The sequence below is a fragment of the Falco biarmicus genome, chromosome 7, assembly GCF_023638135.1.
Source record: "Falco biarmicus isolate bFalBia1 chromosome 7, bFalBia1.pri, whole genome shotgun sequence".
Classification (NCBI taxonomy): domain Eukaryota; kingdom Metazoa; phylum Chordata; class Aves; order Falconiformes; family Falconidae; genus Falco; species Falco biarmicus.
Genome location: NC_079294.1, coordinates 23,753,818 through 23,766,688, shown reverse-complemented (window position 1 = coordinate 23,766,688; position 12,871 = coordinate 23,753,818). Strand labels below are relative to the sequence as shown.

At 37.8% G+C, this 12,871-nt stretch overlaps 1 protein-coding gene across 3 annotated transcripts in view; it reads right to left on the bottom strand.

The window, feature by feature from the left end:
* Nucleotides 1-894: 894 nt before the first annotated feature.
* TTBK2 (tau tubulin kinase 2) overlaps nt 895-12,871 on the bottom strand; it is a 104,805-nt gene continuing 92,828 nt past the window's right edge. For all 3 annotated transcript variants that reach the window (XM_056346833.1, XM_056346834.1, XM_056346835.1), the window contains 2 exons: nt 9,417-10,687; nt 895-8,414 (listed from right to left, as the gene is read on the bottom strand). In XM_056346833.1, coding sequence (XP_056202808.1) covers nt 7,946-8,414; nt 9,417-10,687 — 1,740 coding nt within the window. In that variant the 3' untranslated portion in view covers nt 895-7,945. The remainder of the gene's footprint in view (nt 8,415-9,416; nt 10,688-12,871) is intronic.

The window sequence follows — 12,871 nt, the reverse complement described above, 5'->3', positions numbered from 1 at the left end:
AAAGAGAACCAGGGAATTTTCTCCAGTTCTTCTGCACTTCCCTAAAAACCTTGCTCTGCTATGCAATGAGCAGGCAGCATTTTGCACAGCATACAAGGGCTAAGGCATGCAGGCACACAAACCCCAAGTATAAATTTTGAAGATATTCTACTCTACTCTTACCTAGTTTTACTAGAAAAAGAAATGAAAGGATCTTAGAGGAAACTAGAGCAACTAGTAGCTTAACACTGCATTTCCACAGAGCTCAAACTGCTCAGATTCAGTTTGTTCATTTCTCCGCTAGCTGCCACTTAAGCATACTACACAGAGCATGACAGGTCTCTTCAAGAGGCTGTAAAAGCTCAGTGACTATTTCCAGATAGCTGATCATCTCCAAATAAATCAATTATGGCGGCCTCTGACAAAATAAGAAACTACAATTTTGAAGGGGGGTGGGGTGGGTGGAAAAAGTAGCTGGCCTTTCAGAACAAGGCTGGAATCCACCATGTCATTTCTAAAATTGATCTGATTGGGCTGTGGCAATCATTCATTGTTTGGCTGAATACAGACAGTATGGATAAGAGCATGAGCAAATAGAAAGGGAGGCTTCTAAGGAGGCCAGTTGAGTTTTTCTATTCTTATTCATATACAACACATGAACCTACTAAATCAGTAAAACTTCCATTGATCCAATCATTCTGAGTTACAATACAAACATCCAATTCATGCTGCAGTAGGACCAACAGACATTTGCTTTTTGATTTCTTCTAACGGAAAAAAAACCACCCCACCATCACTGTCAAAGCACTTTCTCCATTTAAAGTACTGGGTTACAATAATAAAAAATACTGGAAAAATTCAACTGAAGTTTCATAAATAATTAAATCATTATACAAACACAATCAAGAATTGAAGTTTTGCATGCTGAATGAATATTTTATTTAGAACCAGTTTATAAAAATAAAATACAAAATAATTTGAAAACAAAACTTAAAACATTGTACAAAGCCTTGATATGGTACAAATGAGAAAATAAATAATTACAACTTTATGTACAAATGACCATTATAAGGGCATTAACTCTTTATGTTCTTGGGTGCCTGAGCAAACTTAAAAGGAAAAGAATGGCTTAGAAGGTTTCCGAGGAGGGGAAGAGAACTGCAATTACTGAGCAAGAGAATTTGAAGGACTCTACATTTGTCTTCCTCAGTGATAACAAACAATCTTGGAACTACTTTCCACTTAATTTAATCATGCTGCAGATTTTACTATTGAGTACTTAATTTCTTATGGGGTGACAATATTGTATTTTTAATTAATACAGTTTTCATTCTTTGTGGTACTGCCCAGAGATTTTAGATTAGTAGCCATTGGCTGGCAGCTTCAAAAGTCAGTACTTGTCTGAAGGCATTGCTGGTGATTTCCTTAATTTACTAGTTTGGATATTCACAGGAAAGCGTTTGAAAATTGACATCTGTTAGCACAAGTACTGCAACTCATCCCTGGGCTGACTCTATAGAAAGAAAGAAGTTGGGGAAGAATTTCAAATCTTGCTTTCTAGCCAAGGAAAGTTAAGACGATACAAAGAAGGCTGCTAGGCAACCAATCCAGATCTCCAGTCAGACAAAAAAAAAGTGAAATAGCAAAAAAAAAAAAATCCCACCTCACCTCGTGTCAAACTTTTATGACCTTGCCTGCCATGCAGTAGATACCTGTTTTAAAGGATTTGAAGCCAGGTAGACCAAACTAATTACACTGTATCCTTTTTAAGTAAGCTGGTCTGCTGTTATTATAGGTCTTTTATATAAAATTTGGGTCAAAGATCAAGTGATCGCAAAAGGAAACAAATATCTGTAATTCAAATAAATGTCAGCTGAATTCCCACAGAGTTGTGGATGATCAGGACCTCATATGAGCAGCTCACTTACAGTACTGTTTTAGAAGAAACCACTTTGTACTCTTGGCCAAAGCTGGCTCTCGGTAGTAATTCTTACAGAAAAGTAGAGATCAAAAGGCATGTCATGTCATATTAGTAACCAAAAAAAAAAAAGCATTTTGCAATTTAAAATACAGCAACTGCAAATACGATATTTATAGACTGAGTTTATTCCTTCAGTCCCTAAATGGGAAAAAACAAAACAAGACCCTATACTGATTTTGATGAGAGTTTCACCTGCACAGGAACAGCAAGAATTCCCAAGGATCCAAGCTCTTCATGTAGCGGAGAAACAGAAGCAAAACACCTAAATGGCATATGCTAACATTTGGGATTGTCACTGTTAAGAGAGAATGTGTTAGCAACAACGGAGAGTAAAAATCAAGTTACATGTTCAAACTTGGATGGCTAGAGTAATTGCCAAGTTTAATATATTAGACTTCAACACAATACACTCTTTTGCACTTTGCCTTAATAAAAAAAAAACAAACAACCAAAACCTCAAAGGTTAGTATTTTAAAGCCTGGTTATTTAAACCACAGGAAAATGAGCGATAGAACTTTTCAACATTGGACAGTATCTTAAGATAATTTCAGACAATTATTACCCAACTCAGGCTGACTTTTACTTAGTTTCTTTTTTTACAAATGTGCGTAGGGAAAAGGAAGACTGGCTTCAAGCAGACAGCTGAGGTATTCTTGTGTGAGGTGCGTGTTTATGTGATCTGCATGTATTAGCTAAGAAATGTATGACCTCTGCTTACGTATTGCATGTAGTCAAAACACTGAACCTCGCTTCCTTTCACCAGCATTACAGGTTACTGAAAATTGCAGTAATTGCAACCAATGTCATTTAAGCCAAAAGCAAAACAGCAAACAAAACCCTTCAGTTCACTGCCTATTTGATTAGCTAAAAGTATAATAAAAATATTATGCACTGTTCTACAAGTTTCAGAAATAGGAACAAGCATCCAAAGCTTTTAGCAGTTGAAGAAAGGAATCACAGATAATTGTCAAGGCTTTGATTTATATAGCTGACAGTTCTCTGACTACTTGTAGTGGAAAAGCATACTGAGAATGCAGCATAAGGAATCATGGTGTTTACCTAAGACACCTACACAGCCCCTTGCTCGCTGGAATTGACAAGACAGGCATGGCTTTTGCCAGCTCACAGCATCAGTCCTGCATGAAAAAATTAAGATCAATATATTATAGGCCTATAATGAGAAACTGATTTGACTTCGAGCTCTCTTTTATTCTCCTGTTCCTTTTCAGATGATTCCTCTCTCATTTAACATTGATTGTAAATAATGGAGGTACATATCCCTAGTTTGCCATTAGACCCTTTTAAGAAATTGGAATAATCACTTTCTTCTTACCAGAACTTACGCATCTTAGTGTTCCACAAAAATGTCCAATTCATTATGGAAAAATTCTATTTACAGGAAAGAGACTGTACTGTAAGTCTGGCTTTGTGTACATTCTCAATGAAGAGAAAAAGAACATATTTTTTTTTCTAAGCATTACAGTCAACCATTGCGTAAATGTTACTGCAATAAGAAGGTCTTATGGGAGCTTTGCCCACATAGGACTATAGGATCAGGCCTTGTAATATGGAAAAGGCAGAATCAGAATTAGGGCATAACAAATTATGGTAGATGGGAGGAGATCAGAGGAAATCAAAGCAAAACTGGCCTTGGCTCACTCTGGCAAATAAATTCCAGTAAACAGGATGCAATAGCTGAGACTGTTCCTATCTATATGTATATACACACATACGCATGTATGTATATATGTATCTATATAATATACAGTATCTATATAAGCATATATATAGATACACTTATGTACAAATGTGTATTTATATATATAAAACAAAAATCGTGTTTTCCCAGCTACAATTAATAAGATAACACTACAAATTGTAAATGATAGAGCTCTTGCAAGTCTTTTTCAGCTGAAAAATATTTCAAGCTATTTTTAAATATATAGGACCAGATCCTCCTCTTTACATCAAGACTGTTTAGTGAGTTACGTGAGAAAGCTTGATCTCAAACATGCAGACTTCAAGGCAAGAATATGTCCAGATTTCCCAGGACAGGATGTGACTAGTGGCTGTAACGAATGCCCCGCGTCACTCCCCAGGAGTCTGCCTCCTCAATAATTGTATGTAACGAGCAGTTAAGACCTCATACAGGTCCTGCCTTTGAGCAGTGAAATTTTCTATGCTTACCGATCCTGCTCAAGTAGTAGATGGGTGCCTAGCATCCTACCACTTGCCAGTGTTGCTCTACTGTATCACACCTTCTATTACTTCTAACAGGGTTTTGCTTAGTTAGTAATTGGCATTTGTAATTAATAATGAGTTTTATTAGTATTAATATAGATTTTTGAGGTTGCAACTTAGATTGATTATACCATGCAATACTGCAGCATAAAAGACTGCGTGAAATGTTCAGTCTTTTCAAGTTCTATTTTAGTTTAAAGGCTTCATGCCTCTATTTCTCTAAAAAATGCTCCAAAGTGCTGGCCACAACACAGGAAACACCATCAAGAGAAAAAGCGTGTGCAGCATCTGCATCTGCTACGTGTCATGGCTCCACTGCACTGCCCTACAAAGAAAAGGAGGCTTGAAGAGGGCAAAGCAACAGCTCCTTGAATTGTATTGTTTCTCAGCTAAAAAACCTGTGTAAGCTGCTCCATGCTATGCAGAATAACTGTAACCGTTTCATACAATGGAGAAAAATCTTCCCTGTCCCTGAAAATTTTTTGCAGATAACCCTCTAAACCATTCATTCACACTCTGTGCAAGGGCCACACACGTACATTGGTGGTTTTATGCAGTCAGTTGCATATTCAAATATTGAAGCTTACAGAGTTCTTGATGATTATACAGGCCCTCTAGAAATATTAAGCTAATATTTATGCATGAGTTGATCAGCTGACCATTACCTAACTACATTAACTGATTGCTACATTAGACTATAGTAAGCAATTCTGTAAACTTTTGAGGGGAAGGTATCAAGCAACAAAAAACTCCAGAAGAGTGGGTACTTCAAGGCAAGTTATTCACAACCACTCCTCCATTCGTATCTTCATGGTTTTCTCACTAGATCCTGCTGAAACTACAGCAAAAAGCAACTTCGGATATACAGTCCTTTTACCTTTTTCTGCACTGAAAAAGCCCAGGTCATGAATCACGATTGATATCTCTTTCTCCATTTTGGCATAGTTTACTATTTTTACATTGGCAAGTAGTTCAAGTTAATTTCTACAGCATTGATTTTACATTGTAATATGTAACAATGGACAAGTCTGTACTTTGAAGACAGTTCTTTCTCACCTTTAAAGCAATTACCTGTTTCTGGAGAGACTGGAGAGAAAATACAAACTCCTCAACTTCAGCATTTCACGCAAGGATGCATAAAGTTGGTACCTATTAAAGCTGACCATGTTAATGTAGGAATAATCTTACAAGACCATAATAAATGCTTTTCAGAAATAAGGGAGAGGAGAGGAAAAATAATCATGGTCTGCTACACCACCTTAACAAACAATTCCAGCAGTGCCCAGGGCAAAAATAACACAATGGCACCAAATTCTCTTTATGGTACACCTAAGGAAACATGAGGAAAATAGGAAGGAAAAGATGGAGTTTGTTGTCACATTTGTCTGTTAGGTATCCGTTGAATGTCACTGCTCCTATGTGATGAGTATTTGTAATAATTAAGAACTCACATTATGAAATAAAAATTAGTAACGACAAGCTCTATTTGTAATCAAAAATAAAAATACCTTTGAGTCTCTGTTCTTGTTCCATATGCAAATGCACACACAAAATTATAAAGAAAAAAAGCAAGCTGCAAGACAAAACATTGGCTGGTTGAAAAATCAGCAGTCCTTCAATCTTGTACCAAGGTATAAAGGCTATTAGAATTTGTGCATACCAGAATTTCTTGGGGCGAAATAGAAGATGTAATGCGAAAAGTATTCAGGAACTAACAGAAAGGGAGCTGTATTATTTGTGGTCCATAAATTACAAATGAAAAATGAGAAAGAATGAGTTTATATAAGCATATACATATGTGTATATATATAAATATTTATATTATATAATTTACCATGAGGACATGCAATTATTGGTATAGCACCTATTATACAATATAATACAAAGGATTAGGACTTTCCAATGGTACAGTTTCTTCAGAAAAAGCAGGTATATCCTACCTATTGCATTCATCTGTAGTGCTTGAAACCTGAATGAAATTAAGGTTCCACACTGTGCTACATTACATATGGGAAACGATATACATATTCATCGTAAGAAAAGGGAAAAAAAAAAAAAAATCAACATAGTCTGACAAAGCAAGTGAAATTCAGTGCAGCTCCAGGGCAGCTTTAATGCAGCATTAGAATGTGTTAGCTCAGAGACAAAATATTCCCTTTTTAATCCAAAGGTATTCATTTGGCAGAGGTTAAATAAAAATGCATGGATGCTGGCTGAAGAGGCATATGACTACAGCAAGCAGATCAGTAACTGACAAGTCCCCTATGCATCCAGCATCACCACAACAGGAATAATTACAGTGAGCTGGCTGCATCTTTCTCAGGCTTGTGTTCTTGTGCATTACTATCCTGACCCACTATTCTCTTCTGACTACAGCAAAAGGTGCTGTACCGTTATGTTCCCTACAGAGATCCAAAGTTGGAGAAATTAGAACCCATGGACTTTACTGAAAGATAATGAAGCCTGGCTATCAAAAAACATTTGGGCAAAAGAATGACAAGAATCCAATAAAAAATATAACTCAGATTGCTTTCTGTATATTTTGCTTTGATGGCTATTACTATTAACAAAATTTTGTAAAGGTGTTAAGTATATTTCTGTCATCTATAACCTACCAAGTTCATGAAGTAGATAATCTCCTCATCTCTCTTCCATCTTTCTTGTTTTTATAAAATGAATGACTAAAAAAGCAAATCTGGGTTGGTAATCATCTCTGCACAGTAAGATCAGTGGCTTAAGTGAGCCATAACTAACAGAAAAACAAAAACCAGCACAAACAAGGGTTCTTTCAGCAGATGAATTAAGGGGAAAAAAGGTACGTCAGTTTTCTAACTTGTATTGCAATTTATCGTAAATCTGCAACATCCACTGAAGTGCAGACATCTCCTCCTTCCTCTCATTTCCTAGACAGGAATGCTTTTCCAAATTCTACCAAATGCAGTTTGAAGAACCCCACCATGACTCCCAAAGAAGCATATGATACAGAACTGGGAATTAGCTTCTTGGGTCCTAATTAGTACTAAACAAATTTCTAAAGAATATAGCTATAAAAATGTCTTGGCAGATGTTAATATTAATTTTTAAAATGTCATCAGTGTCAAGGAGGGGCAAGGTATATGATACTTCCTTACATAAAAAGGCTGTGCCATGGTAGACAGGGGAGAAGACGAGCACTGAGTGACTCAGAAATGGTCACTCAAAATGGAAGAGACTTCTAAGGCAGAAATAAAATTGTCTTCTAAACTGTGTGCTTTTTTAAAACTGCAAGGACATGCTTGAGCACTATTTATCTCCCAAGTGGTGATGTCATTTTGGGAATAATTGTTTCAGGTTTTCTTACATACTCCTTGCGTATGTAATGCCTGAAATTATTAGGCCAAACCTTTTAGCTAGGTAAATTAAAACCAGAAATAAATATCCTTTTAAAACACTCACCTTAAGATATTTTTTACTTTAAATACATTGCACCTCTTTGACTGTCTAGTCATCTTTATCCTGGCCTCCACTTCCCCTCTTGCAGATCTGCTTGCTGCCTGCTCTTAGGCAATGCCTGGCCACTTATTTACACAGTATGCTTTCTCATGAATAGTTTATGATGCTTACTTTCTTTAAAAAGCGCAGATTCAACACCTTTTTTTTAATGTATTTTTTTGATTTTTTTTTTCTTTTTTTAAATACACAGTACACAGACATAACATGCATCAGATTTAGGAGGAGGCTTTATACCTTGTCAAGGCCCAGTTCCTATCTGCTAAGCTTAGTGGTTGATTTGCTCTTTCCTGTGGGAGTTTTAGTGTTTGGGGAATGGTGGAAGGAACTGCCAGATCCTTTCAGACCATTCTTGCTTGGTTTGTTGCAGCAGTGCTCTTGTTGGCAGGATCTCCTAGAAGATGAGGAGCCTGAATGGCTAGGAGGTGATTTACTCCTCCCAAGATGTGGGGATGAACTCCTCTGATCATGATGGGGTCTCCCAGCCCGGGATGGAGAAGAACTGGCAGTACGGGGTAAAGAAGAGCTCCTAGGGGAGGCACTGGGACTGCGTCGGGGGATGACAGGGCTTTTGGGTGGTGTTTTTGGACTATGTGGAGATCCTGGGCTCTTACACTGGGTAGAACTCCTTGGTCTTTGAGATCCATTCTGTAGGATTTGAGCCAGACGAGAGATAAGATCTGAGTCCGAGCTGCTACTCCCTAGGACTCTGTACCTGCGTAACCTTAAGAAGAAATGAAGAAAGATTATTTCTGTTCCCATCTATTCACTAAAGTTCATCTAGAAACACAGTATCACTAGCAACTACAGATGAGTTTACATTGCAGAACAGACATCTGGAGCTGATCTTTCGTATAAGGTAGAGGTGTTTGGATCTAGGCTTTGGCTTCTGTATTGTTCAAACCAACACAGTATTTATATTTGCATAAACTCACTCACATTAAACAGCCTATGTGTTTACAGGATAACTGAAATGTCCTGGTGGTGCTGGAAGAAGTACACTGAAGAGCACTGCTTATTGCCTGTTTTGGAGGAGTACATCCATTCCTGCACACCACCAATACACTCCTGTGCACAATTTTAGGGGATGACAAGGTACACCACAACTTCCTTCAGAGGATTTCGCACTACTGTATCAAAATTGTCCTTATCCTGGTAATGTAGGCACTGAAGAAACTAGATCATGGTTGTCTGTATACAGAATTGGCAAAGGAGGGCTTCTAGATTTCACTCTTCCCTCCTTTAATTAGCTGGTTTTACTTAGCCATGATCTAAGCATAGCTAACTCACTCAGTACTCACGGCTGGAATCTCCAAATTCTTGAATACTTAAAATGTCTACAATAAGAACAGTTTAATTTTCAAAGGGGCTGGATATGACAAATCCTGTTGATCTCTTTGGGTTTGTGAATAATCAACAGTTCCAGAAATGTGACCCCACTTCGGAAAAAACTGTAAAGACTTAGTTATAGATTGACAGGTTTCAAAATACTGAATACACAACTATAGATGTATAAGGTTTAACGGTGAAGCAGGCTCATTCTTGTGTAACAGCCTCTCCTCATTCATTCTCCAATGTAAGATTTCTCAGAAAACTGAAGTCCAGCATTTAAAAAAATATTAGTTAAAGGATGGAACTTCTACAGGATTTCACACTGCATAGTAACTGCAGTCTAGCTCAAATCCATTTTCAGCCCGCAAACCTGTTTCTATTTTCTCTGCATTACCTAGCTTCTACCCCAGGTCTAGTAGGTGGTTTTCCTGGTGGTGGCCGAGGAAAGAACTGAGCTGAACTTGAACTGGTGACTTGATCAGTGGTTGCCCACGACACTGGCCTTGGAATCTTGCTTTTTCTGGACTGAGGGCTGCTTGGAGATAAAGAGATGTCTTCTGTCTGCTTGCTGAAATGAGAGTCCAGTGTCAATCTAGAAAATGAGGATAAGACATTATCCTCAGAAAACTGTACTGGAGCAGCAGCCATTTTTTCCTCCAGTGACTTATCAGAGGCACTTGAGAGGTCACCAAGGAAAGATTTGAGCTGTCTCTTTTCCATAAGTAGTCTGACCAAGTCTGTCTGATGGGCCTTTTTTAGAAGAAGTTTTTCCTTTGCTGAAACAGGAGAAGAGGACTCTGACGTTGAGTCTATCTCTTGTGCTAAAACTGGGATTCGGCTCTGCCTGAATACAAAAGGAGATTTAACTAAGTCCTTCTTAGATCGATGAGAATTCTCATTTTCTGAAATACAGTGGAATAACTCTCCATTTCTGGGTGCGTTTTTCTCTTTTTTGTCCTCCTGGTGCAAAAAAGTAGTAAGGGCCACTTGGTGGCATTTCAAGTCTTGGATATGAACTTCTTCCTTATTAGAATGAAAACCATTTTCCTGAACTGGTGCTATTTTGCTTGCCTGTCTATTAACGTGTGTGTTGGTAAATCTTGAAGGAGAAAATTCTGATGTTTTAGGTGCTATTGACTTCAGAACCTCATCTTGATTTGGCACCAAACAGACAGGCCTTGGCTTTGATTCTTCAGCAGCTTCAGTACTCGTTAGAGGTTCTTCCTCTGCAGATTTTGAGTTTCCTGGCAAAGAATTCTGTTCTTTGCTTAGCATTTCAATGGCATCCTCAGAAACCACCGGAAGCCTTTCTTCCTCAGCTGCCTCCACAGGCATATTTTCAAGTTCTTTCTCTTCCTGTATCCCACTATGTTGATCAGGTAGGTCCTTTTGGCCACAGTCCAGGATGCTGACACATTCTTTGACAAGTCCTTCCCTGTCAAGCACCTCTTGGCTGATATTAAGTACCAAATCTTGCCTGCTGGCACTAGCTGGAAGTGCGTCTTCTGTTACAACCAAACCTGGCAAACTTTCCTTCGGAGAGGAAAGTTCCACAGTGTGTTCCACAGACTGAGCATCCTGCTCTCTTTTCTCTAGCTGGTGGCCATAATGAAAGCTCTCCGAAGCAGACTGTGTGGATGCCACTGAAGGTCTGGGTATTGTTATCTGCATTGGAAAATTAGAGAAGGCAAAGGTGAGAAACTCTGGAATGTTATACAGATTAACATTCTTTAAATAGCACTTTTGATTCCATGTCTTCAAGATGCATTACAGAATGATTCCTATGACTCACAATGTTCAAGTAATACCCAATTTCGTAATTTACATCTAAATAATTAGAAAAGAAAATGCTCTATCACCCCAAGACAGAAATGTGTAACAGGTAAAAACAAACATAAGCTCAGTGGAAAATGTTGCAGTTACCAAGTAACCCTCCTGGAAATGAGATCCAGCCTAACAGGTAGGCTTTTAATTTATTTTACATTAGTTTGAATACCCTTAGAATAAAATATAAACACACAATCTTTAACAAGTGCACAACAATATTTTAGACAAGTACAGAAGACAAAGAACACAGTGAGATCTAGATTCAGGAATGGACTTAAATTTCCATTTAGGCAGAATTTAGATACTTTGTTAACAAAACAATTAACAAAAAACTTTATTTACCTAATTAAATACATCCATACCTGTAATACCTATATTTTTTGTCCAGAAAAACTTTCCCGAATACCCAAATTTTAGCTGTTACCTTCCCTACAGAAGCTTATGCCTCGTTTTAACCAAGCAAACTGGTTAGGACATCTCCTTACCTAAGGTTATTAAGAGCTTCACAAACTAAATATTCACACATCTAAATCCCCTAACGGGTCTAACCCAATAGATACACCTAAAGCACTCCTAAAACCTAGATATAGTATTTAGTCAGAGTCCCTTTGAAAAACAGTCGTCATGATGAGTATTGCCTCTAGCACACAGCTTAATTGTTAGAGCACACGTTCAGGAAACCCCCACTCTCCACCTGAGGGACATTAACCCACTTGCCCCAGTTCCCATCATGTATGGAAAAATCAGAACAGAGTTGCTTCTCACCTTCCCTGCTGAAGTCAGGCCGTTGCACCAACAGAAATGCAAGAGTCATGAGGTCAGAGGGTGACAGTGCACACACAAAAGTGAGAGGAGTTTTACCTCTATGGCCAAGGGAGGAACGCGCTGTCATGTGAAGAGGAGTCCTAGATTCTGGTTTATACATATTGGATGGAGTCATTTGTAAATGACAGTAAAAAAACCTCAGGGGGCTACCCTTACATCTTTCTCTACATGTATAGAGTGTTCAGCTCCTTTTTTTCCTGGTGTTCTTTAGCCTCATTAACTTGACACAGTTTGAGTTTGTAACCCTCAACAGAAAGTGGAAGACTGGAGTCTGGGTTTGGGCAAAAAGACTTTCTTGATGCACTGATGGTAGAAGAGACCACTAGTGGTAGCCTATTTCCAGTGTTGTCACGATTCTATGTTACAAGACAGATTTCACTTGACCTTGCTGCAGAAATTATACATGCTGCTGAGCTTAACGGGTTTTTGTAAGAGCTAGTACATTGGTACTACTGGGTGGTAGAGACCAAGCTCATCTGTCAGGACCTGTAACAATTTACACTGTGTACTCAAATTCACAAATATAGAACACCTCTCCAAAATAAAAAATGGGAACTGACAGTGAAGGAGATTTCTCAGGTTTCCCATGAGAGTATAACAGCATCATTGAAATTCTTGCTGATTTCTTTTTCTTTTTGCTTTTTCATAGTCCTGTACAATAAAATTTTCATCATTATGGGCACACATTTACCTCCATGAAACACAAACATTCAACTGATATTATAAACAGTTCACTAGAACAAAACATGAAACACAAATCACAGGCATAAAGTTGAATTAGAGAGGACAATTATTTATGTTAAAGAAAATATTTCTGTACTATACAATGCATTATGAACCTCTCTAATTTACCTAATGCAGTTTTTGGACCTTAAACTAAAAATGTGGAATCGTATTTTTGAGAAATTTGGGAAAAATTTTTTGGGAAAAAAAAATTCCTTAGTTTTATAAATAGGATTAGCTGTTAGGCTACAGCAAGTGGTATTTTTCACTGGAATGGGGGCGGGAAGGCAGAAATGTAAGGTAATTGAACTCTTGTTTTCCTAAGTAGACTTAAGCTGTCTGTAGCATCTTCCCCAGGTTGAGATTTATTGAAATAGAGGAAAATTTCTCTTTTTTTCTCTATTATTGAAATAGAGGAAAAAGCAAACCACAACAAAAAAACCCCAACACTGAAGACCTGCAGCAAGAGGCTAC